General features: G+C 41.2%; 1 protein-coding gene across 1 annotated transcript in view; it reads right to left on the minus strand.

Moving 5' to 3' along the window:
• dlgap2a (discs, large (Drosophila) homolog-associated protein 2a) overlaps positions 1 to 23,847 on the minus strand; it is a 151,285-nt gene that overhangs the window by 61,799 nt on the left and 65,639 nt on the right. The window contains exons 3-4 of the mRNA XM_059352644.1: positions 7,554 to 7,920; positions 6,773 to 7,520 (exon numbers count right to left, since the gene is read on the minus strand). Of these exons, the coding sequence (XP_059208627.1) occupies positions 6,773 to 7,520; positions 7,554 to 7,852 (1,047 nt within the window). The 5' untranslated portion in view covers positions 7,853 to 7,920. The remainder of the gene's footprint in view (positions 1 to 6,772; positions 7,521 to 7,553; positions 7,921 to 23,847) is intronic.

A 23,847-nucleotide genomic window follows, 5' to 3' on the forward strand; every position in this document is an offset into this window, starting at 1 on the left:
AGCCTGGGGCTGACCAACTGGGAACAGATCTCCCAGTGGTCTGGCAGTGCAAGGAGTTCCCGCATGGAGAAGCTGGAAGGAAAGTACTAATTGGAAAGGCCAATTAGGTTAATTTCTAAGTCTAATATGTAACTTCAACATTAAAAAATATCCTCAAGTCATGCTATTTCCCTGTCGCTTAATATCACATTTTTACCCATTAATTACCAAATGACAAAGCCAGTGTAATTGATTGTAGCCTTCTTCAAATTAATATGTGATAATTAACATTAATGACATATTTCCATTGTGTTTTCTACAATGTTTTCCTGACAAGCATGCATCCAACTGCATCCAATCGTCCTCATCTGCACCCTCAGATTACATAACTCACCCATACACAATTTAAAAAAAAAATGATGGTTCTCAACCCATTTATCGGTTAAAGTTACAATTTCAAAGATCTTTGTTTGGTTTTACACGGTTGCCCATAAAATTGAAATAAAATAGTTTTTAACTTTTCCATGAAATGATTGTGACAATGTGATTTATTCTTGACAGATTAAGTGTAGATCTTCAATCTCTTCCAAACATATCACTATGAAAATGAAACCGAAAACAAAATTATTCCAACTTTATGGGAAACCGTGTATTTGGTGGCACCCATATGCAGTAATTGCAAGTGTTCTTTTGGATTTCACTTCCCAGAGACCCAAACAGTGTCATCTATGTATGCAATGCTAGCCGAGGCCGTATTAAAAAACTATTCACTGCTTCACACATAAGTGAGTAAGACTGAGATTGTTGCATTAGCTCTGTCTGCCCTCACTGGGCTTTTATGAGTGGGTTACATCACCATTATGTTACCTCATTCAGTGATGGTGACTCAACAGACATTTATTTCGATGAAAAACTTCAAAATTCTTACTTTAACTTGTTTTTTGTTTAAATCTAATAAGCAATATGATCTATTCTCAACCAACTCCTGAAAAAGGGAATCTGGCTCCTGAGCTTCACCAGCTACTGTGGCTTTGTCTGTCTGCTGGCTGCTGCTGAGAAGATACCGTGCAGTTAGTTTATCATGGACTTTTTCCCGGAAATGGGTACCCGTGGGAGAGTGGTGAAAGCTTTTTTGAATTTTTCATCATACGGTACACTGTAAACAGATATAACAGATGGAAGAGAACACTTTGAAAAGCAGAAAAACAAATCAGGGCCACTGCAAAAATGACCAGGGATCCCCTAACACCTTCATGTTCTCCAACCATGAGACACAACAAGGTATGCCCTGGACCGGGAAACAAACCACATGAATTGTTATGTCAAAAGACTCCAATAGACTGAAAAATTCTTGCTACTTAAGCAGCAAATATTACTATTAAACCTTTAGAAAATTAGGATGCTATCATAGTTGGCCATTATTATTGATTTGGCTTGGGAGAGCCGTAGCAAGAATGTGCTGAAAAATTGATAAGTACATGGTTAAAGCCTAGTTTGAGATTATAAAACACAAATATAAGCAGATGCTCACTGACATGGTGGTAACCACAATGCCACTCTGTCGCCTCAGGCAAAAGAGAGGAGTAACATTTAGCTACGAACTGCTCTCTGACCCTGGGATTCCTGGGACAAAATCTTACTAAGTAGTGGTTCATGGCCTGATAGCTATCTGGGAACCCATTAATAAAAAGTTAAGGGAACCCCTTTGTGTGTAGGTGGTGTTACTGTAGCTTTCAGTCACAGTGCCAGTTTTGTTTCTGCTGCTTTGCACTTCCCTTTTGTAATTTAATCAGCAGCCTTTCTGCCTCTCAAGCTCCACCTTTGGCAAGCCAACATGGCAATTAATTGGCTTATTAAATCCCTCCGCAATGCCCTATCAGCAAAACTATCAAAGACTAATCCTCCCTTTGTACTACAGTACTGTATGCAGGGAGAGAACAGTGTAGTGGTTGCTGGAGCAGCTGACTTGATCAGGGCTGAGAGTTGTCAGTAAGGCGGAGTTATTGTGCTGTGAAGTTACAGGCTGGGTTCAAGGAAGGTGGAGGAGGCATGGATTACAGGTCCAAGTATCACGGTCTTAGGAGTTGGACCAAAATGCAGAAAAAGAGGCAGCAAGGAAATTCAGTGATATATTGCAGAAAAATTGGTTAGAAGCTGAAGAGTCCAGGAGCAGGCAGGTAATGGCACTAAGGAAATAGGAAGGTCAACAAGGTTGGTGACTAAACTAGGAAAACAAACCACTTGGAATAAATTCACACCAGGAAAAAAAGGCTGAACACTACACACAGGATGCAAAGACAAACTTACATGGTGAATCTGAAGTAAGTTTGTAGAGAGTTTTGATGGATGCAACCTATTTAAAAGACACCTGCACATGAATAACAACCTGCTACAGGTTTATTTTATATATTTATTATGAATTGTTTTCATCTGAATCTATTGATATTATGATTGTGGATTCATAATTGAATGACTCAGAATATGATTAAAATGTCTTTTGAAGACTTGAAATTATACATTATATTAGGCTGAATCTTTCAGGGAAATTTGAAATTATGTGACTCATATTAAACTACACTTTCAGAAATGATCAGCTTCACAGATGACTGAATAGAAATGATAATTGATGTGCTTCTTGCTGAGAAACAGACAATCCTACTCTCTCTGACTTTAATTGTAACCGTAATACAAGTTAATGGTGTAAATAGTAGATCATGAAAAGGCAACTTTTGTAGTTCTACAGTTTAATATGTCTCCACTTCGGTATGAAACTGCAGAAATGTTGTAATGTATCAGATCAGTGTGACCAGCTGCAGCGTCTAGTCAGCAACTGATGTCCAATAAGGGGGTGTGTGGACGTTGGTGAAGTTTAGGGGCTGGGTGCAATGAAGGTGGGGGAGGCATGGATTACAGATGTTGCTGCAGTCCAAGTATTACAGAGATTTCAATTGTGTGCACACTTGCCAAATAAAGATGAGTTTGTCAGAGCCAGACATGTTTTTTTGGTTACGTTTCATGTCAAGCAAAACTAATGAGGGTGGGGCAGACAATTAAAAAAAGGGGGGAAAACACACAAAGGCATGATGTGAAGCAGTGAAAGGAGAGTTGAGTGAAACTAAAAATTAAAACAGGAAACGTAACCCTAAATTCAGTAAACAAACCCCCAGAGATAACTGATAACCGGAGGGAAAATATAGATATTCCTTATTCATCTATTGACCTTAACCACTTATCCAAACTCGGATCACTGACATTTGTGAGAGGCGGGGTACACCCTGGACAGGTCGCCAGACTATCACAGTGCTGACACATAGAGACAGACAACCATTCACACTCTTATTCACACCTACGGGCAATTTTAGACTCACCAACTAAACCCAAGCTGCATGTCTTTGGACTTTGGGAGGAAGCCAGAGGACCCGGAGAGAACATGCAAACTACATACACAATAGCCGCAAACATGTTGCATAAACTCATACATGCAACAAAAGATGATAATGTCAGATAGTCGTTAGGTCTAAACAAAAAAAACCTGACTGTGACACAAGGTGTATTTGCATATCTAATTTGGAGAGTGTTTATGAGAGCGAACAAGGGAGGGACTGGCGTCTCACACACCTATAGGCACAAAATGCTAAATTTGAAATTCATCCGGGGGAGTCTGTTGCCAACAGCAGATGAATGTTTTTTTTCACAGTCACCTCCTTTCATTAACATCAAACTCATAGTCAAACCCATGAATATCCTGAACACGGTGTTTGTGTGTGTGTGTGTGTGTGGTTGGGGAGGGCTAATTGGGGCTAATTTGTGAAATGACTTAGCCAGAGACAGAGAGCGATGGCTAATGCCAGGTCTAATCCCGCAACATTTGTCATTTCAGAGAAAGAGCAGCCAATATCAATCTATCTCTGTCTTACCCAATGTCCAGTTAATCGATCTCTCATACATACACATGCGCTACCACACACACACACACACACACACACACACACCTGCTGCATGCACACTGATTAACATACGAGTACCTCAGCGAGACAAGTCCTGCATATCTTTCTGTTAGCCGTCTCATACTTTTACAACACTTCAGAAGTTTTTCATTTCCTCCGTCATCAACCAAGGACGCAAAGAAGGTGACTAGCAAATCATCAAACCATCTGGCATGCGATAAATAGAAAAAAACACCCTCACACAGAAACAGAAACAGACACACACACCCACACCCACACATGGACAGAAATTCACACTCTCCCAGGATACAGTTTATGTTGTTACAGTGCTGACAGTTGTGGGTAATCCCAATTCGGCAGCAGCAGGAAGTGAAAACTTCTCAATGTGACCCCTTGGTGTGTGCAAAGTATCATTCTTAACTATTGGCTCTATCTCCTGCTAGGCTGCTCCTGGTGATGAGCAACAACAGTAGCAATGGGGAGCAGAAAACAGCCATCTCTTTTGCTGTTTATTCCCCTCTGCTTCGTGGAGTATCTCAGACCTCGGTGGTTGTATCTTCAACTTTCTCTCCCTCTCTACTTCGAAACAGCTCACTGAGAGGGCATTGATTCTCCTCTAGGGAGGGAAGATGTGTCACCCCTGCATGGATTGGATTGATAACACCGGGCTAAATATAGCCCTGCGGCAGGAAGGAGGAGAGGAGGATATTTTTAGAAGTGTTTATAGTGCCACGACTCGGACACTACCTCAGCTGAATGACCAAATGAAAGTAAGGAAGGGGTGCACAAAACACTGCAACTCTCTCAATGAGAGATTACTGCACTTAGTGGGATTGTAAAAGTGCATGAGTGCACTGCCTGTCCGGTTCAAAATGATCATCAGTTATGTTTAAAAATACTCTAGTCAAAAATAGTCCTCTAAAACATTTTCTGTTGACGTAAGCTTAGATTGAGTGGTTTCTTTGGCTCCATTGGCTGATTTGAGTAATGTATTGGCTTTCCGTTTACACCGGTGTCTAATCCATAGAACGCACTCCCTGCTCGGAGCTCCGAGTCTCCTCGTCGTCTCTCCCAATGTGCTGAAGTGTTCACTTTATTTTGGCTTCAAGCAGTACTTACATGATGCTATCAGATATCATTGTTGTATATTGAGCAGCGTTGTTACAGAATCTATTTTCCACTGCTTTTGCAATTTGGGGATTTATAAGCATGCTTTCTTTTCATTTTCCTCTTTCATATACCCTTCGGCATGTATTTAAAAGCTGTGAGACGCTTCTTTGTAAAGTGCTGACTCACTCTGAATTGATCTCCGCGGTGCTATGGGGTCTCCTGAAGAGCCAATCATGGGCCTAAGCTAAATGCTAACCTTTTTCTCAGGGCTGAAATCTATTCAAAATCGAAGAAACAACACGGTAAAAATCAGCATTGATCTCTGGTCTTTTATTCTCACATTGCTGACTCTTCCCCTCCAGCGCAGATCATTTATGGAGTTAATTGATTTGTCCTGCTGTGCTAGTCTCTTCTGCTGCAAGCCACATGCTGAGCCATAGGACAGGTTCACATTGTAATATCCAGGGCAGCCACGAACAAAACACTGTCTTTTAGATCAATTGGGAATCCAGCTGAGATGAGCAACTTGTCTATTCACCGCAGACGCCCGTAGAGAAAGATTGCTTTGTGTCGCACAATACAGTCTTAAGTTTTGGGACTGATGTTTTTCTCTGTGCTGTGCTGCCTCAGGTTCTTATGAATTTTACATTATGGTGAATGGACGCTCAATCACTTTAGTGACTGAGAGATAAAATGAATGTTTTTATCATCTCTACAGTTGCTTGTTGCTATCAAATCAAAATCTTCTCCTTTCACAAAAACACTCCATATACCCATCATTTAGCCATCAATGGATCACAGACTGTATCACAGAAGTGGACGTAGTCAGCCTAACATTAGTCTCACTAAGCTATCTCCACATCCCTGTGTCAGTGCTGGAGGATGGTCTATCTGCACCCATTATCATTCTGCTATATGGTAAAAAAAAAAAAAGGCCTCTGCTTGTTTGTACTCCTTTAAACCAATCACATCGTCTCTGGCGAATCACTAAGCCCAGGGTGCAGCAACACCGCCTCTGTATACATAGCAGAGATAGCGGAGGAGGAGGGAGAATACTGAGTGAGAGACACGACTGACAGCAGACTTATACCAACCGTCTATATATCCAGTGAGTCAGGCTACTGTGACACCATCCATTGTTTTTTGGACTACAAGTTTGAAGCCTCAAGTTTGGTTGTCTTGGTATTTTGGTACCAGAAGTGACCATATTTGGACGAGAGATTGAAGCCCAGGAGGAGGGCGCTTATCAGCTAATGCTAGCCCTTGCTAGCTAGCTAAGTCAACGAAGCACCCGTAATTCAAAATGAACAGCCGTCTCCTAGTGTCTTTTGGTTCAACTGATTTCTGTACAAGACAAAAACACACAGTGGACCATGGTAGTGACTTGTCAATCACAAAGTGGCCACCCCGTAAATCTTAATCGTGTATTTGACTCTAAATCAGACAAAAAATTCCAAAATGAACATCATGCTGTATTAGAGAAGACTTGAAACTAATGTTTGAGACCATAAACTTGGAGGTAATAAATCAAGTAAGAAGTAGAGTCTTTTTCTCATATAATTCATACAATATGACTTATTTTTGCAACCAGTGTAGTTGCCCCCTGGTGACCATCAGAAATAATGCAGGTTTAAGGTACTTCCACATTGGCTTCACTTCACAACTAAATCTGTTTATCTGTGTGTGAATGTGCACTACTGGCACATAAATAAATAAATAAAATGAGCTTAACTCACCTGTAGATAGTGGCAGGGCCTGAGGTTGGGCTTGAGGTCAGTGGGTGTCATGGGCTTCTCCAGGTTGAGTGAGGACTTCCTGTAGGCCTCCTTGGCTTGGCTGACCGTCAGCGTAGACCAGGAGCTCCTCTTCATGAACTTTCCCTCTGGCGCCATGCTTATGCTCTCACAGGCTGAACACTTAACATCATTGTTACTCTTGGAGGTCTTTAGCGACAGGTCTCCAGCTAGGTGGCCGTGCATCGAGTCAGGGTAGCAGTGGCTGATGTGGTCCACAGGATGCCGTGACATGACGCTGGGTGTTCTGTACGTGCTATCACTGTCCAGGTTGTCATCCGAACTCCACCAACCTCCAGAGCGTTGCTTCCCGCTGCCTTCAGATTTACGTTCTTTGCTCTTGCTGCGTTTGCTGTGTTTGTGGTGGCCTTGGTGGTGGTGATGGTGGTGGTGTGAGCTGTCCCGGTGTGAGTCGCTTTTGGTACCGTTCATCTTGGAGGAACCTTCTAGAGAGTGCGACTTTGTGAATAGCTTCTGTACAGAGTGGACTAAGTGGCGTATTCGCCCGGGGCTTTCGTTGCGCTGCTCTGTGGTCGTGGTTGTGGTGGAGGTGCGTTGGTATTGCAGCGTGTGGAAGCCGTCCCGATGCAGCGGCATCTGCTTCTCAAATTGGTCCAGGAGGTTTGCTGGGATACGGTTCATTTTGCCGCTGCCACCGTGCGAGGATGAGCCACCGTCATCTCGGGAGTCCCTGCCGCCAGAAGTGTTGCCACCGCTGTCCCGCGAAGCGCTGCCATAGTGCATGCGAGGGAAAGTGCTACTAGAGATGGAGTGGTCGGTCGTCGACATGGACACCGGTATCACCATACACTCGGAGTGGATGGAGCTCCGCGGGGAACAGCGGTGGTGACTCTCAAGGGGGCAGCTCTCTGTGGGGCTGAGGAGGTAGGAAGGGGGCCGTGAATTACCATGGTGGAATTGATGGTCTAGGGAATGGTCGCATTCAGCGAGGCCACAGGTGTGGGCGGAGGTGGGGGAGGTAAGCTGGAGCTGGGTAGGGCGGCCGCCAGAGAGACCCTTCATGTTCCTGGGTGGAGGGGAGTAGCTGTCCTCATCGAAATACTGCGAGGGCGACCATGAATACTGCTGGTCTGAAAGAGAGAGAGAGAATATAGATAACAACCTGGGTTAAAAAAAGCACTTTTCCCGAAAAAGAAATGCATCTCACATTTAATGACGAGGGGGGAAGAGCCTAGTACCAAATGACAAGTCCCTGGACAGGTTGGTCATTATCCACCATACCCTCACTCTTCACATCCACTTCAACTACAAAGGACACGAGAAACTAAGAAAGTAGCACATCCGAAATGTGAAAGTGAAATCAACAGATTGCAGGGACAAAAATCTATCCTATATTTTATCTTCTGTTCTGGCCTGTGACGGCATACTGCTGGAGAGACAGGGAAAAAAGAGAGAACGAAGGAAAGGCAGGCGACAGGTAGGAGCCCGCACCGCCATTTATCCAATGCAAAGTGAAATAATAGCCTATCACTCTGTGGAGCTGGTGTCATCCGTCAAAACCCTGAGGAGAGCGCTGTGAGGTGTACGGCCGGATAGGCGTCCTTGGGAGACGATCATCAAATGTGCCCTCCCTCCTTTTCTCTTTGTTGGCCATGTAGTCTTAGATTAAAACCCAATTCTGTGTGATCGGTCACCAAGGGCAGAAGTCCCAGCACTCTATTCCAATGTATTAAACTTAATCAGACGATAGGTTTACTTTATCTTTATGCCTCACCACCCTATGCTGTCACTGTAATTACAATGTCCTCCCTTTGAATCATGTCAGGACGATGGGGGTTTGAATTCCACTTGGGACCGTAAGCATGCTTTATGTCATGAATGACCCTGTAAATAACAATTTTGATCATCTGCAACAAACAGATGAAACAATAGAACAGCTTCCAATAACAATCTAAAGACCCTCATAGGAACACTTGAATAAATAAAGTAATTCTAAAAAAGGGCAGAATTGTATTTATATTAAGCTTTTCTATCTTTCATCTGTTTTTGTCTTTCCCATTACCTGTTTCTCCATGAAAAACTGAATATTGTTGTATTCCGACAATATTCGTAAACCGGGTCATATTTGAAATTTATCTCAATACTGTCTTGTGAAATGGGAAACAATCAAACAAACAAACAAACAAAGAATAACCATATATAAGCGCACTTGGCTGCCAATAATACGCCTCATTAACCCATGCACTTTCACTCTCACTGTAACCTCATAAAATTAAGTTTTTATGAGCGACTGAGGTAGGAGAGAGAGAGAGAGAGAGAGAGAGAGGATGGGAGTTTTAGGCCAAATTGTAGCACTTTTTAAGTACATCAATGTACTGACAAAAAATAAATTCTTAAAATCTTTTGAAGTTAATTCTGACATATTGACATAAATACGCTAAACTAAATGGGCTGTGGGGAAACTGGCAGTTATGGGGAAAAAGCACCTTAACTTAGGTATTCAGGTTGTCTAATGAACAATATTTAAAAAATATTGATGAGTGCCAAAAGCATGAGTATTCTTAGTGCTGCTATTCCTCAGAATCAAAGCCACATTATGTCTTAACACAACTGCTGCTTCCTGTCTGTTTTTCATTCTTTCCTAAATACCAATAAGCGAAAACATTAGTTCATATCTGCACCGATGAGGACAACACATCTGTTTTTCCCAAAAAATTCAGTTTGCATTGAACAGCTGTCTCCTGTTAAAAGTGTTTTCTACAACCATCATGCCTCAATATGGATATGATGGACAGTTTTTTTAAAGGACCAAAATCAATGCAGCAGAACCAGAGATCAACTTTTGTATTCCATGCACCCTTTTTTTTTTTTTTTTTTAGGTCTTTTGTGTACTCACAATGCAACTTTGCAACTTGACTGCCAACAGTTCAACCAGAGATTTGGGCAGAGTCAGTTCAGAAAGAAGACGGCAAACCTATGAGTCATTGCCTGTATCTGTCATATGAGTTTTGCCACTGGCCTGGCCATGGCAGTCAATATGTTGAAGTATCCTTAGGTAAGATACTGAACCCCTAATTGCACCTGTACTATCAGTGTGTGAATGAGTCTGAATGCTTAACTTACTGATCAGCAGGTGGCACCTTGCAAGGTGGCCTTGGCCACCAGTGTATGAATGGTTGTGTGAATGCTGGCTTTTAGAGTAAAGGCGCTCTACAAATACAGTCCAGTTACCATTTTCCATTTAGCATTCCGACTCTTTCGGCCCAATGCCATTAAAGCAAATATTGGACCCATTTTTCACAAGCCACCTTTTTTCAGACAGGTCTTGAAGTTAATTTTCTCGTGATTTGTCTGTGTCTAGCCTTGTGTGCAGTCAAATCAAATTTTGAAGCGAAATTTTGAAATTTCGCATGAAAGAAAATGCAAATTAGGGACATTTTCATCAACTGGTTTGGATCAAATAAACCAAGCTGCATAAATACACTTTAACCAGAAAATGGCAGTGTAATGTAATTCTGTAGGCTAATCCATCAGTAAACAGTAGAAGAAGAAGAGATTATGTGAGACAGAAAACAGCAGAAGAAGAGATTATGTGAGAAAGAAAACAGCAGAAGAAGAAGCGATTGAGCAAGAGAGAGAAAAATTATAAATAAAAGTTTGCTAATCTGACACCCATGAGAGAAAATATGTCTTTAGGAATTGGACTCAATTGGGCATCTGTTCTTTCATGTCAGCTCATCGTGTTCGATACATCAGACCACGTCTGAATTTTTGCTCTCACGCAAATCTCATGCAAATCTTCAAAATGTGCATCGAAATTTGTTGATGAAAACACAGCTGCTGTCTCAGCAATACTCTTTCACGAGATCTGGCAATAGAAGTAGCATTAGCCAAAAGTTAGTCAGTATGTGTATACATTTTAAGCTCACATCAACGAACATTAGGCAAACTAACACTAGCCAGAGATGAGGAGCGGGCTGCAGAGGACCGATAAGCACACTTCTAAATTTACACCTTTAGATTTTCTCATTTTAGAACCGGCAGTCATAAGCCCCAACCAATGTTGAATCAGGTGACATCACTAAAGGCAATTTATCAAATGTCATTCACCTCCCTCTGGACAAACAAAAGGCTTAATACAACTCTTCGTTCACATATGAAGTAGTACTCTTCAAGTCTTTTAAACAGACTTTGTGGTGTTAAAATAGTGGAGTTCCCCTTTAAACATTTTTTGCCATTTAATAAAGAAAAAAAGTGAAATGAGGAAAATTAAGTCAGTTTTTTTAATTAACCTGACCAAGAATGACCAGTCATTAAGGGGGCTTCATTTCATTTTCCTTTAGCTGATGCACAATGGACAGTGTGTTGAATGTTAAAGACTTCAGGCATTGGACTGAACTGTAATGAAAGGAAAATGGCTCTATCAGGAGATATGAATAAAAACTTTTGAAGTATTGATATATGTAAGACATTTAAAAGACCTAACAAATTAAATTACTTCACCACATCAATGCAAAATATCACACAATGCTGCCATAGCTACAAGACCCAAATGATGATTGACAAATACGTATTGTGTCTCTATATCTCCAAACCTCAGCAACTATTCAGTAATTAATTAAAACAGATTTTGTTTATTGGATGTTTCAACATTTGAATACAACTGTAAAAGTTTCGCTTACACAAGTTACACACCAGGCAGTGTTTCTCTGTCACTGCGCCCTCAGGATGTTTGTCACTGGGTATATTGGGGATTTTCCTCTTGATTATTTTGTCAATAGCTCTGAGAAAGTCTCACAAATCCAAGAAAAGAAAAAAAAACAAGATGATGAGAATGACTTACTGTGCTGTTAGTGCATTGTGACTAAGGGTGGATGTTCCCTTTTCATCTTTCAAATTGGATCAAATTTATTCCATTCAAACGTATTTTTAATGAGGTCTAAGATCTCAACCCCGGAGGTGCAGCCTTGCTCTTCTGTTGCCGACATCCTCCATCTGTCGAGATGAAAACAAATTCTCGTTGTTTACCAGTCTTGCATGAGGATGTCTAAGTTGGCAGCCTGATGTAAAATTAATCCAGGCTACTCTAAGCATGCATGGGGGGGAGGATAGGACATTTTTCCTCTGGAGGGATTGTTTTTGTAAGGCTGCAGATCACAAGGCTTAAGGTGCCGATCAAAAACATTACTATGGAATACAACGGACTAAATCAGGTGAACTTGCAGCAGAAGGATGATGGTGCATTATTGATTGATGTGATGCTACATTTCTGTCTGAAGTTATGTCACTGTCTCACTCCAAGGCCTTTCTCTGACGGCTGACTATTCCTTGAGGTATCTCGGGGAGTTGCACTGAATAAATTATCTACCGGCAGAGTTGTGGCATTTCCTGGGATTATACGACAGATGACAGACTCATCCGCACTCCATATCTCTTTCTCCCTTTTTTCCACTTCTTCCTCTGCTGATACAGAATTTAAGTTTTGCTAAAGGAAAGAAAAAGTAGACACACGATTCAAGGAGTAAGTCCTAAAAAAGATTTCAAAGGTTATTTAATATGTGCACAAGGAGGCTTGAAGGAAAGCAGCTCTCTTGGTGAGTGTGCATCCTTCTGGCAAGTGCTCTGCAAACAGGGAGACAAGTATCTGTGACATCTGTGGACAGGCAGAGGGCTTGTTGTTTTTACACTGATACCAGCACCTGCCATCAAATTATCGGCTTCCTGGCAAGGGTGCCAACTGCCTAGATGGACTGCTAGGATGGAGGGGGAATTCAGAAACTGGATGGCAATTAATTTTCAGCACAATATATAGCAGGAAGACAACGTTTTTTTTTTTTTAGATGTGGGGCCGTTATGCTTTTAAATGTTGAGGTGGTAATGATTATGATTATGCAGATGAGGATGAATAAAAATGTCTGAAATTATATTTTTAAGAAAGGCAAAGGCGGTATCCTTAATGTTTTCTTGACATTGAAGGCAACAAAAATTCACCAGTTTTTCAGTGCAGAGACAAGAAGCCTTCCTGTGATAAGCAGACTTCTCACCCAAAAAAAATATGGACAACTTAAAGCAACATTATGCAATTATTTCACCTAAAAATAACGGCTTCAAAATAATTTTGATACCACACTAACTTGTAAAGGGTGAATGGTTCCACTGTCATTCCCACTTTGTACTCCGAAGCATGCTCCTGTGCTATGTAACCTGAGAAGTGAAAGAAGTGGCTTTATGGGACTAACACACCAACAGCTATGTGAGTGATATTGGTGAAATTGGATTTTCTGGAGTTTTCTGGATTTCCCTCTGATGTCCTCCTTCTGCTGCTCTGCCTCAACTCTCAGCGTATTCTAATGGACATAAAGTTTTATTTTTTCCTAAAGTAAAGTGCCAACTGCAGGTGCTGTCAGCTTGTTTCCTAACAATGGGGGATTGTTGGTGTTTACACCACTAGCACAAGAGCTTTGGACCACTAAAGTCTGCAAGACTGTAAACTGAGCTAGTCTTCTTGTTGTTGGACTAGTAAGTAATATTAGCTGGCTTGCTATGTCTTGTGTTGTTGTACTTGCTTGATTTTTGGCAGTGTTAGCAAAGATATCGACTAGTTTATATATATATATATATATATATATATATATAAACTAAATTCTACGTAGAGTTGCTTTGACACTTTGCTCATTCTGCAATCATCCAATCATGTCTGTTAACACCTGAACCAACATCCAGAACTATAACGTTGTCAAAGCCCTCGGGGCTCGATGGTGATAAACACACCTTATATCTGACACGATGTGCGGAGGGAAGGGAAGCGCAGTCAGAGGAAGAGGCTCATTTATTAAGGGCTTCTGTTTTGTGCTGCTGCTCCACCCGCGTGCAGAGTGTGAGTAAAGGTCGTTTTGCTCCTCTTAACACATTAGCATTTAAATAGCATTATATCTGCACTGAGTATCACTGACAGCTCCCACTCTTCCACTGGCTCAGGCCTTAACTGGAGTTGAAAACAAAGTTAAAAGATAATAAAGAGCTGGACTAGACTGAGAGATCAAAGGCATGCGACCTTCAGACTTGGCAGTGGTTAGCATGGCGGCTAGCCGCCGCACTATTTAAGAGAGGATTAAGATTAAGGCGACTGAGAGGAAGAGTCCAAATGTTGAGGCAACACATGAGAGACTTGTTATAACAGCCTTTAATGTTTTGCATCAGAGATAGAATCTGTCATTTCTGAGTCGTATGGCATCACCCCAAACTGCTTCAATTCTTCAAAATCCCCCTTTTAAAGTATGTTAAAATACCCTTCTGCGATTAATATTTAGTCTAACAAGGTTTTCACACATCAAAAGAATACAAAAAAAAAAACAACTTAGAAGGGGCTACTATTTCTCCCTGATTTAGAAATTCTCGATCTGGCCTTTGCACTACCCACTACCGCAGCTCATGCTAAGTTAACCAGTGAAAGAGCAGTGCAAAATGGCTACAACTCACAACCTACAGACTGCAGATGTAGTGTCAACATCTGGTCGATTTTTTTCCATTTGAGGAAACATTGGAGAGATTCAGCCACACGTGTTTGAGCCTCCCAACTCAAATGAGGAGTCTCGTGGACCTAAGAGAATGGAAAGTGTAAATATAAGAAAAACAAAAAGGAGGGGCTTTAACTTGGTGGTATTTTTGCTGCCTGTAGAGCACATCTACTGCAGCTTTTCTCTGAAATTTGAAAAAGACCCAAACAACTTGAACACATCTGCACAGTTCTTTCCAGTCCTACATGCTTTTAAACCAGTGAAAATTCTCTGCTGTGCAACAAATGTCAAAGACAGGGAAAATGTTATGTATAGTATTTGGTCGCAGTGACCAAAATGGTTTAGAACATATCTCCAAAGACAGCCTTGTCTAGCTATTCCCGCAGTATCCCTTCCAACTGGCCAGAGGAAAGTCACACCCCTTATTTTCTGAGCCAAACAAATCGATAGAGCAGCTTTCTTATCCATCTCCCAAAGGTTAAATGCAGTCTCCCCAGAATTCTGGCCTTTCTTTAGAAAATCAAAGGAGGGGGAATAGTGTCCTCAACCCTCGGGGCAAATCAGCAATGGTCTGAGCTATTAGATTGGAGAAGGAGGCAACGGACAAAGAGGGAAAGCAGTAAATCTGTCAGCATTGCAAGTCTCATGATATCCACCATAGCAGCTCCGATCAAAATAAGGCCCCAGCTTACAGCTTTGGCAGATATCCTGCTCACTTGTCCATCCAAGTGACAGCACAGGACGATTCATGCACACATTCCAAGTGTGGATATTGAGCTGAAACTGAACCCACAGCATTTTAATTGCTAATGCAATACTCAACTAACTGAGCTGTTTCTGACTGACACGGAGATTGGGAGCCAATCACTTGTCACTGATATTTTTCCTCATAGACCATCTGGCCAAGCGTGACGCCTAAAATGGCAGGAAAAAAAACAGTTCCTTTCATACTTGCAGCTATGACTGACGCCTAATGCTGAGACATGAGATGGAAAACAAAGAGCCAATTATATTACTGTGTGCTGAGTCAGCACTGCATGTGTCACATGTGGACATGCATGTTCTGGTGGTTGCTCATGCAGCTACACAATGGGGGAGGACCTGCTCTTACAACTGCCCTTAAATCAAACCGGGAACTCATGCTGGGATGATTTAGACAGGAGCCAGTGTGACAGAATCTATGCCATAAAAATGATTCACACTCTTAAAAAAGACCAGCAGTCCACACTCGCCTATTTCACATTTTGCAGTGAAATACCAAGTGACACACTGCTTTGGATGGTCTATGATGACTTTTGTCATGTGTGTTGTATAAAAAAAAGACATTTTACATAATAAAAATATGCTAATCACAGTTGACAGTTGAAACTGCTCTGTCACATTTAGTGTAGTCCATGTTGCTTTTTTTTTGGTAGACATCTGACTTAATGTCTTATTGCATAAAAATAAATGTCAAGTGCTCTTGAAGAAGCCGGTGCTTACCTAAGAAGATCCACTAGGGTTTCTTATCATAGTATTTACTGGGAACTCTGTCAAAAATCTACAACGATTTCCTGAGAAAATACCTTTGGGGAAGCACAGATTTTTAGCTTGTTTTTGCTTGTGTGTGTGTGTGTGTGTGTGTGTGTGTTTCCATACTAAAATAATGGCAACTACTGAAATAAAGACACCTTCTCTGAATTTGATTACCGCAACCACCACAATTAGTTTTCATGCTAATAAAAGAAACATTGCTGTAAAAAACCCCCAATATGAGCTCAAAACATGTAAATGAAAACTATGCAGGCTGCAACTGGCAGTCCCCCAATCAGATTACCACTGAACAGATGGATCAGCGAGTGCATGCTTCATACTCCTGTACGAAAAACAACCATATACAAAAAAAAAGCAAAATGCGTTGACCATCTACTGTCAGGTTAGCAGCAGAAGCAGACATTGCTACACAGAAAGCTGTAGCAGCTTTACACCTAAACCTAAAATTAAGACCTATATCTGAACTGAAATATCTATATCTATACCTATATCTGTCACTGGAATATCTAGTTCCATCCCAGCGGAGATTACTCGTTCAGTGGAAGTAATGTGAGAAGAGATGAAGGCAAGCTGGGATCCAGGCTAGGCAACAAATCTGCTGTACCCAGTGTCTTTCTCACCAACAAACGCTCTCTCATCAACAAGCTGGATGACATGCGGATTACAATACCAACCAACAAATGGATAGCTGTGTCATGGTGATAAAGAGATTTGACTGCACAAAAACCTTACTTGTAATGACCCCCACAACAGCAGAATTTCAGTTCAGATTTAGGTCTTTATTTTATTTTTTCTATATTTTGCTTCACATTCTTGAGGACAATACAAGGTATATTTTGTTTTTAAAATACACGATCTTGAGCAGTAGTATCAGTGAAGGTAGTAAATGATGTAATTCTTGTACAAGGTGAAATAGTGCCCCATATTGTTTGGGAGCATGTTGCCATCTATGATATATTGCTCCTTTAAACATGTTTGGCTTGTCGAACTGTAGCCTCATGTGTTTCCTCTTGCACCAAGCTACATGTGGCTTCGCTTACACACCTTAGAGTACTGTTTGGATGTGACAGATGGCAAAAAGAGAGACCCCCACAGCCTCCACCTTCCCCAGCAATCAAAGCCTACACCCCACTATCTTCCTCCCAGCAGGGGTGAGGTTTGCCTGGGTGCACAGAGGGATAGATTAGAGCAAGGAGAAGCTAGCGAAGGTAAGTGGGTATTGTCTACCGAGATTCTGTAAACAACAATGATGATTAAGGGAAGACAGCTTGTGTGTGGCTATACGTTTTTGGGAAAGTCTGGGGAGATAACAGGTACAGGTGACTGTAACATGATATGGACACAGAGTGAACAGGAGCTATAGCTGCTGATATGCATATTCCTGTAAACTCCCCTAAAGAGTTCTGCACACTAGTCTATCAGCTTTGGTACTAATCTCTTCAAAAATGATTAGGCTATTGGCAGGCTGTCCCTACTAACGTAAAATGGCAATTTCTCTTCTCTAACACCCAATTTCACCTACAGAGTGGCGAGCTGAAGGCGGCCATAGTATTTAGCTGCAGAGAGATTATGGTGGCCAGATAAGGAGAAGCCGCTGAATGTCTGAATACTTATCGTGAGCCCGCTAATGATGAAGTGTGTTATCTGTGCTGCGCTCAGCGCTCCTCCTCAGCTCCCCTCACGCTGTGCCAGTCAAAGAAGTGGGGACAGAACGATAGGTGGCGGAGAGAAATTTAACTAAGTGTCAGGATCAGCGTTCCTTGTTCCTCCCACAATGACAACACTTTAGGCTTTTGTGCTTCCCAACTTTTTTTGGCTCCTCTTTTGTATTCTGGGGCACAAAAGGCTGCATTATTGATGTTTTTACTGAAAAAATGTGCATCATAATTCCATCCCACAGAACATCACAACAGTAGCAACGGTGCCAAATTGTCTTGCTATCTTTGTATCATTTCTTAGTCAAGCAACAATCTCCTCAATCTAAATCTTTTCAAAGCCCCCATTTCATTTACAACAGCCACAGAAATTGACTTGGAGTTCAACAATGCCCCCACGCAAACTCTTGCCAAGTGTGGTAGATTGCATGGGCTTGCATTTACATGGTGGAATCATAAATCCAGCGCAGCTATCCAGCTATGAATAAATCATGCTGAATGTGAAATTCTGCCACAGGAAAAGCCCTGTGAGTGTGTGTGTGTGTGTGTGAGAGAGAGAAAGAGAGTAAGTCACATCTTATGTAACAGCCAGGACTGCATTCCCAGGCAACTTGTTAGAGGAAGCCTCAGAACTGCTCCTGGTTGCCGTAGCAACACGCTCTGAAGTTCCCATCCTTTGCCGTCTTTGCAGCCACTGAGGGAGTTCAGGACAAAATGAGAGATAATTTGATATTGTCACACTGTTATTGTTTGCAGGGGTGACGTAAGGAATAAACACAAATGACAAATGCAGCAAACTGAGAATTTAGAAGAAATTCCAACAAGAGCTTCAACCTAAATGACAGAATCACTGTCACCACCTATAACTACCTATATGAGCTGAGCAGAGTGGAGCATTCTAAAAACAGAGCACATGTCATTATACATACACGTACTGTTGTTGTCAAAAAAAGGGCTGCAGTTTCATTGAATTTAGGCTACAAAACCACTGATCTAGGTTTGAGGGCAGAAAAAAATCCTGATAAGGAGTTATAAGAAAACAGTTGAGACAGAAAATAAATGTATGTGCCGGGAGTGAAGTAGTTACGAGGATGACATGACTACCAAAAGTGACATAGTTACGTAAAAACCAAGTGGCAACCTCCGGCTCTGAGCAGTGAGGCAAACCAGGAAGTGCCTTAAAACTGCATTCTTCCGAAAATTCCAGCAGGGGGCACTGACGGTGGCTGCAGAAGCATTTGGCTCCATTTATTTCAATACAAAATGAGTCAACTTCTCACTTGATTTATTACCTCAGAAAACTTTTATGGTCACATTTTAAAACATTATGGTCTCAATCGCTAGTAAAAGATCTTCTTCAAGACAATATGATGTTTATTGTGTAAATAATGGCCCTATTTAGAAGAAAATAGAAGATAAAGAATCATATGATTTGGGGCGTGGCTACCTTTTATTGACATGAGACTTACAGGGTGAGCCGTCATCAGGAGAGAAGAAAAGCAATGTGTATCCACGGCACTGTGTCAATAAAGTAAAAAAAAAAAAAATACATTTTCCGGTTTGGTCTCATAACTTTGACCCTTTCACTGTATTTCCACTGAATTAACTTTTGAACGTTTTGTTCATTAAAAATGTCTTGTTCAGCGTTTGGTTGTACTAACAGACACTCCAAGGAGTAGCTGTTCATTTTTCTAAGGTAAGAAACATACATTTTGTTTTTGTTTTTTGCTAGCCAAAATTAACATCCCACATAATGCTACAGTTAATGCTAACATGAATTAGCAGCGACTTCAATCAGTCGGGTTGCCCGTGTAGAGAGGCATGTAGTCAGTGTCGTCATATCCCTCTCACTCCTCCATGGTCCAAATATGGTCTTCTCCCCATTTCCGAAAAAAGATGGCGACGAGTGTAACGCTGAACTCAATGCCTCAAACGGGCAGTCACAAACAAATGGGTGACGTCATGGTGACTACGTCCATTATTTCTACAGTCTATGGTAAAAAACGTGTTGCACAAAACGTGATGCACATAAATTTAGTGATGTTTAAATCACATTGTTTACTTTTGTTTTCACATGGGACATGAATCCCGTTCTCCTGGGCCAAAGTCCGATGTATGATCATGCATGATTGGTGGACAGATATCAAAAATGTAAATATGGGGCGTATTTTGCTGCCTGTAGGGTCGTTTTTAGTGGAGACCAGTCTCAGAAATGATGATCTGATATTTTAGGTAAGCAGCAGATTTATCTCTGTATCAACTCTTCAGGACTTGGCAGACAGGAAGGTCCAGACCAGTCCTCAGTCCCCAGAGACAATCCCATCATGGAGCTGATTTTAAAAACACTACAGGTCTCCTAGGGCCCTCCAGGCATCCACACTCCTCAGCCCGGAGAAGACAATTGAAATCCTTTCCCCTCTAATGTAATTTTCCTCTCTGCAGACCACAGCAGCCCAGAGAGCCGAGGGTGGGGGCCGAGGCAGGCCATAATGACTTTTTGGAGATGGAAGTGATACCGACAGTCCAGTTCAGATCCTTGTCTCTCATTCGCCTTTTTTCTCCAAAGTCAGCCGGAACATTAGAGGCACAAAGTCAATCGGTGCGCTAAATGATTTTCTGTGATGTTAATCGGGACAAAATCTGATCAGAAAAATGAAGTGTACTAGCAACATTTGAGGGTGGAAAACAATTAGTACTGATAGCTTGAATTACCATAAGGATCAAGTGCACTGACTGGAACAATCCAAATACTCAAATACTGAACTATGCTTCTACAGAAAACCTTCTCCATTGTCTGCACACAAACACCAAGTTGATTTGGATGCAGGAGGTTTACATGTCGCTCTGGGGACTGAAGGTGAACCTGGACATATCTGACAGTAAAATGTAATTAGTGTAAGTGCCTGTCCTAGTGTTTTACTGGCCTAATTTCACAGCAGTGAAATGAAAGAAGTACTATTGACAGCACCCCGTGTGCACTCTAAACGCAATATACAAAAACTATTTACCATCCAAAGCTGCAGCAGCCAAACAGCAGATATAACCACTCCATGGAGATGTACTGATAGACTTGTTGAGCGATGAAAACAGCTGCCACTATTATCACTGAAGTGACTGTACAGTATGTGTCGTCATGCTTTATGTTAAGTTAACAGCTTAGGACACTTTTAGGGCTGCAACTAACAGTTAGTCTGCACACTATTGTCAATTAATGTTCAATCATTTTGCTTCCAAACTGCATTCAGACCATAGACTGTATAAATAATTCAGACCTATTTAGCGGATAACTGTTTTTGGAGAGCCTAAATCCAGTAGTGAAAGGGTTGCCTATTAGAATATGATATATACAAAGGGTAGGCGTAATAATCTTACGATTCAGAGTAAACCTTTCTGTCAATTTGTTTTTTAAATCAATGACATTGGTATTAATTTATTCTTAAGTGCTTTCTTTTGGGGAGGAAAACACATCTGACATCTCATGTAAGATCTGCAAGTTTTGTCTGACATCTAAAAAAGCCAAATATACTTAAATTACTATCACAGAAGACAAAGAAAGCTTTTTTTCAAATTAATTCTGTTTCTTTGCATTTGCAACAATTGTTCTCATGCAGCAGGTTTCAACCCATCAAACAAGTATGAGCTGAAGCCCAAAATGACTCACAGTAAAGACTCCCAGAATCCCAGTCAATTACAGCCTCCAAAAGACACACATTTTTCCACATTATATTATAACACATTTTCCAAAGTTGCCTTTTATTTCTCCCTTCTAAATCTTATATGAAAGCTCCTGCAAAGTGTTTCTCAGGTAAGAACATTACAGCAGATGATGGTAAAAGGCAACTTGTTGAATCAGCCCCTCTTCTTTTCAGTATATCACATGATACTATGTTACATGTCTGAGTTAAAAGAGTAATGTAAATCAGATATGTACACTCATGCCACTTTCATCATCAACATCTGTGTAAAAGCACTCTTAAGGGGGCAGGCTGGCTTTCATTTGCCTCCCAAGGCAGTCACTCAAAGCACATGATTCAAGTAATAATTCGATGGAGTGAGAGGGCTGATTTAGTTTCCCCCCCAGATTCAACACAAGTTGCGGTAATGGGATAAAAGGAGATGCGGAAAACCTGGATATAGGCTTTAAGAACAGCCAGACTGGATCGGACTTAAGGCAGCTGTCACCTGGTGTTTGATGCTAAAGTGTGCAACAGAAACACCGACAGAGAAAACATATTGACAGCAAGCACTGTGATTGATTGGTGACAAGCCGAACATGTACTTCACACAGTTTTTATTCCAGTCCCGGGTGTCTGACTGCAGCCTCTTCCACTGAATCTCATCGACAAGACATTTTTTAAATCTCTGTGTGGTGAGCAGATATAATTCAGAATGCCAGACAGGTTAGCACACATGTATTTGCGTATGTGAATCTGTGTGCTGTCAGATTGAGAGAGTCTGTAAAGAGGAGTGGCAGGTATCAGGTAGAAGAGGGTAAACGACAAGTCAGCATTCAGTTATAACAGGGAAAAAGTTTTGTCAGGAACACTCACTTGGTGTAGTAAATGGAGATGATGATACACTGACTTGGTGGTACAATGTGACTCTTGGGTAATGTTATTTGCTGCTGAAATATGTATAAAACACACAGGCAGCAATGCAAAATGTGTATAACTTTGTGGTTCATAAAACTTTTAAAGTATGTTATTCATTCTAATTGTTTAACAAAACTGGTTTCAAAATAAATATATATACAAGAGGTTTGTAGATATTTTGGACAACTCTAGATTCAGGTGAAATCAAACTTCTCTAAAAACCATCTCTGATATAGTTATTTCTAAAGCAAGTGGACCACTGCAACGATAGACATCCACCCCATCTCTCCTTCTTCATTTCCTCCAAGCTTTGAGGGTGGAGGTTGCTTAGAAACAAAGCTTGAGCACATCACACCAAGGACCAGAGTCCTTGTCTTGCCCGGGGCCACATGCAGTGCATGGGGAGATGTGACAGTCCTAGAGCCGGTCCCGATTTATGGGTGTGGTCTCCCGAAGTTCGAGACAATACTTTCAAAAGCTGAGAAATACTGCCTTCCAACACATATGATGTGTATTATCAGTAATTTGTAGTCAGAATGTCCACATCAAATTGACCATGTATTTAAGCCATAGACTGTAAGCTGAGGTGGGAATCCAGTACAAATAAATATATATACACACAGTATCACTTCAACAACATCTATCCATCCATCCATCCATCCATCCATCCATCCATCCATCATTCATTACGTCATCCATCCATCCATCCATCCATCCAACCATCCACCCATCCATCCATCTATTGATCCATCCGTCCATCAATCAGGCTAAGCAAAATATTCTGGATGTCCCTCTCGTCCAGCAGTACAGGGTTTAAATTAATCTTTGAAGTGAAGATACCATTTTTAGATTTACTTTACTTGACTTTATTAGCCAAACTATTAATTAATTAATTGAGAAACTACTTTATAATATGAAGATACAGAAAACAATTGTGAGTTTCAATCATACTGTCATTTGAGGAGGAAGAAGGTTCATGGTGGCCTTCAGGACCAACAAGTAGCCAACAGAGTATCATACAGATGGAGTGATAAAAAAAACCCAAAGATGCAGCTCTTAAATTAACTTTAATAAATACCATATAACATTAGAGCTTTGTACCACCTGCTCATTATAAAATATCCATGTCAACATGCACCGTTGAAAATTCAAATTAAGAAGAGTCAGAATGTTCACTGGGTGTGCTTGCTCTGTGTCATGAGCAAAGAAGACCAATTTAATACGGCCCCACACCTCTCTCTGGCATTTAAATCGCTATTAGTTATTAAAGGCAGTTTGCCTGACTGTTACCATCATTTTTAAATGATGCAGTAAAACATACCAGAAGGTACAGTACATGTGGGTTATTCCTTTATTTATTGGTATGGATGGTGAAATTGCGCAACATATGTGTGGTTTGTTCATTAACTGAAATCAATTAAAGTGCTTATGATCAGCCTCCCACTCCCATCTCCATATCCAACAAGGCAAGCCCCGGAGGGTAACAACCGCATCGTTGCATCACACTGCTTCCAGATTGGCCTCTAATGCTTGTCCTTGAGGCCTGAGCTTTGAAGAAAAAACAAAAAACCTCATGCATGTCATGTGTACGCATGCTGCAAATAAATGAGCCCCAGAACGATTACTTCACAGTGAGCTTTGAGGATCACAATGAAGAATACAGTTTGGATAGCGTAGCTTCTTCACCTTTTTTTTTCCTGCCTCCTGTTCCTCATCAGAGAGGTTACACAAGACTGGGAAAACACGAATTACAGAGTGTT

Source organism: Centropristis striata, chromosome 16, assembly GCF_030273125.1.
Source record: "Centropristis striata isolate RG_2023a ecotype Rhode Island chromosome 16, C.striata_1.0, whole genome shotgun sequence".
Lineage (NCBI taxonomy): Eukaryota > Metazoa > Chordata > Actinopteri > Perciformes > Serranidae > Centropristis > Centropristis striata.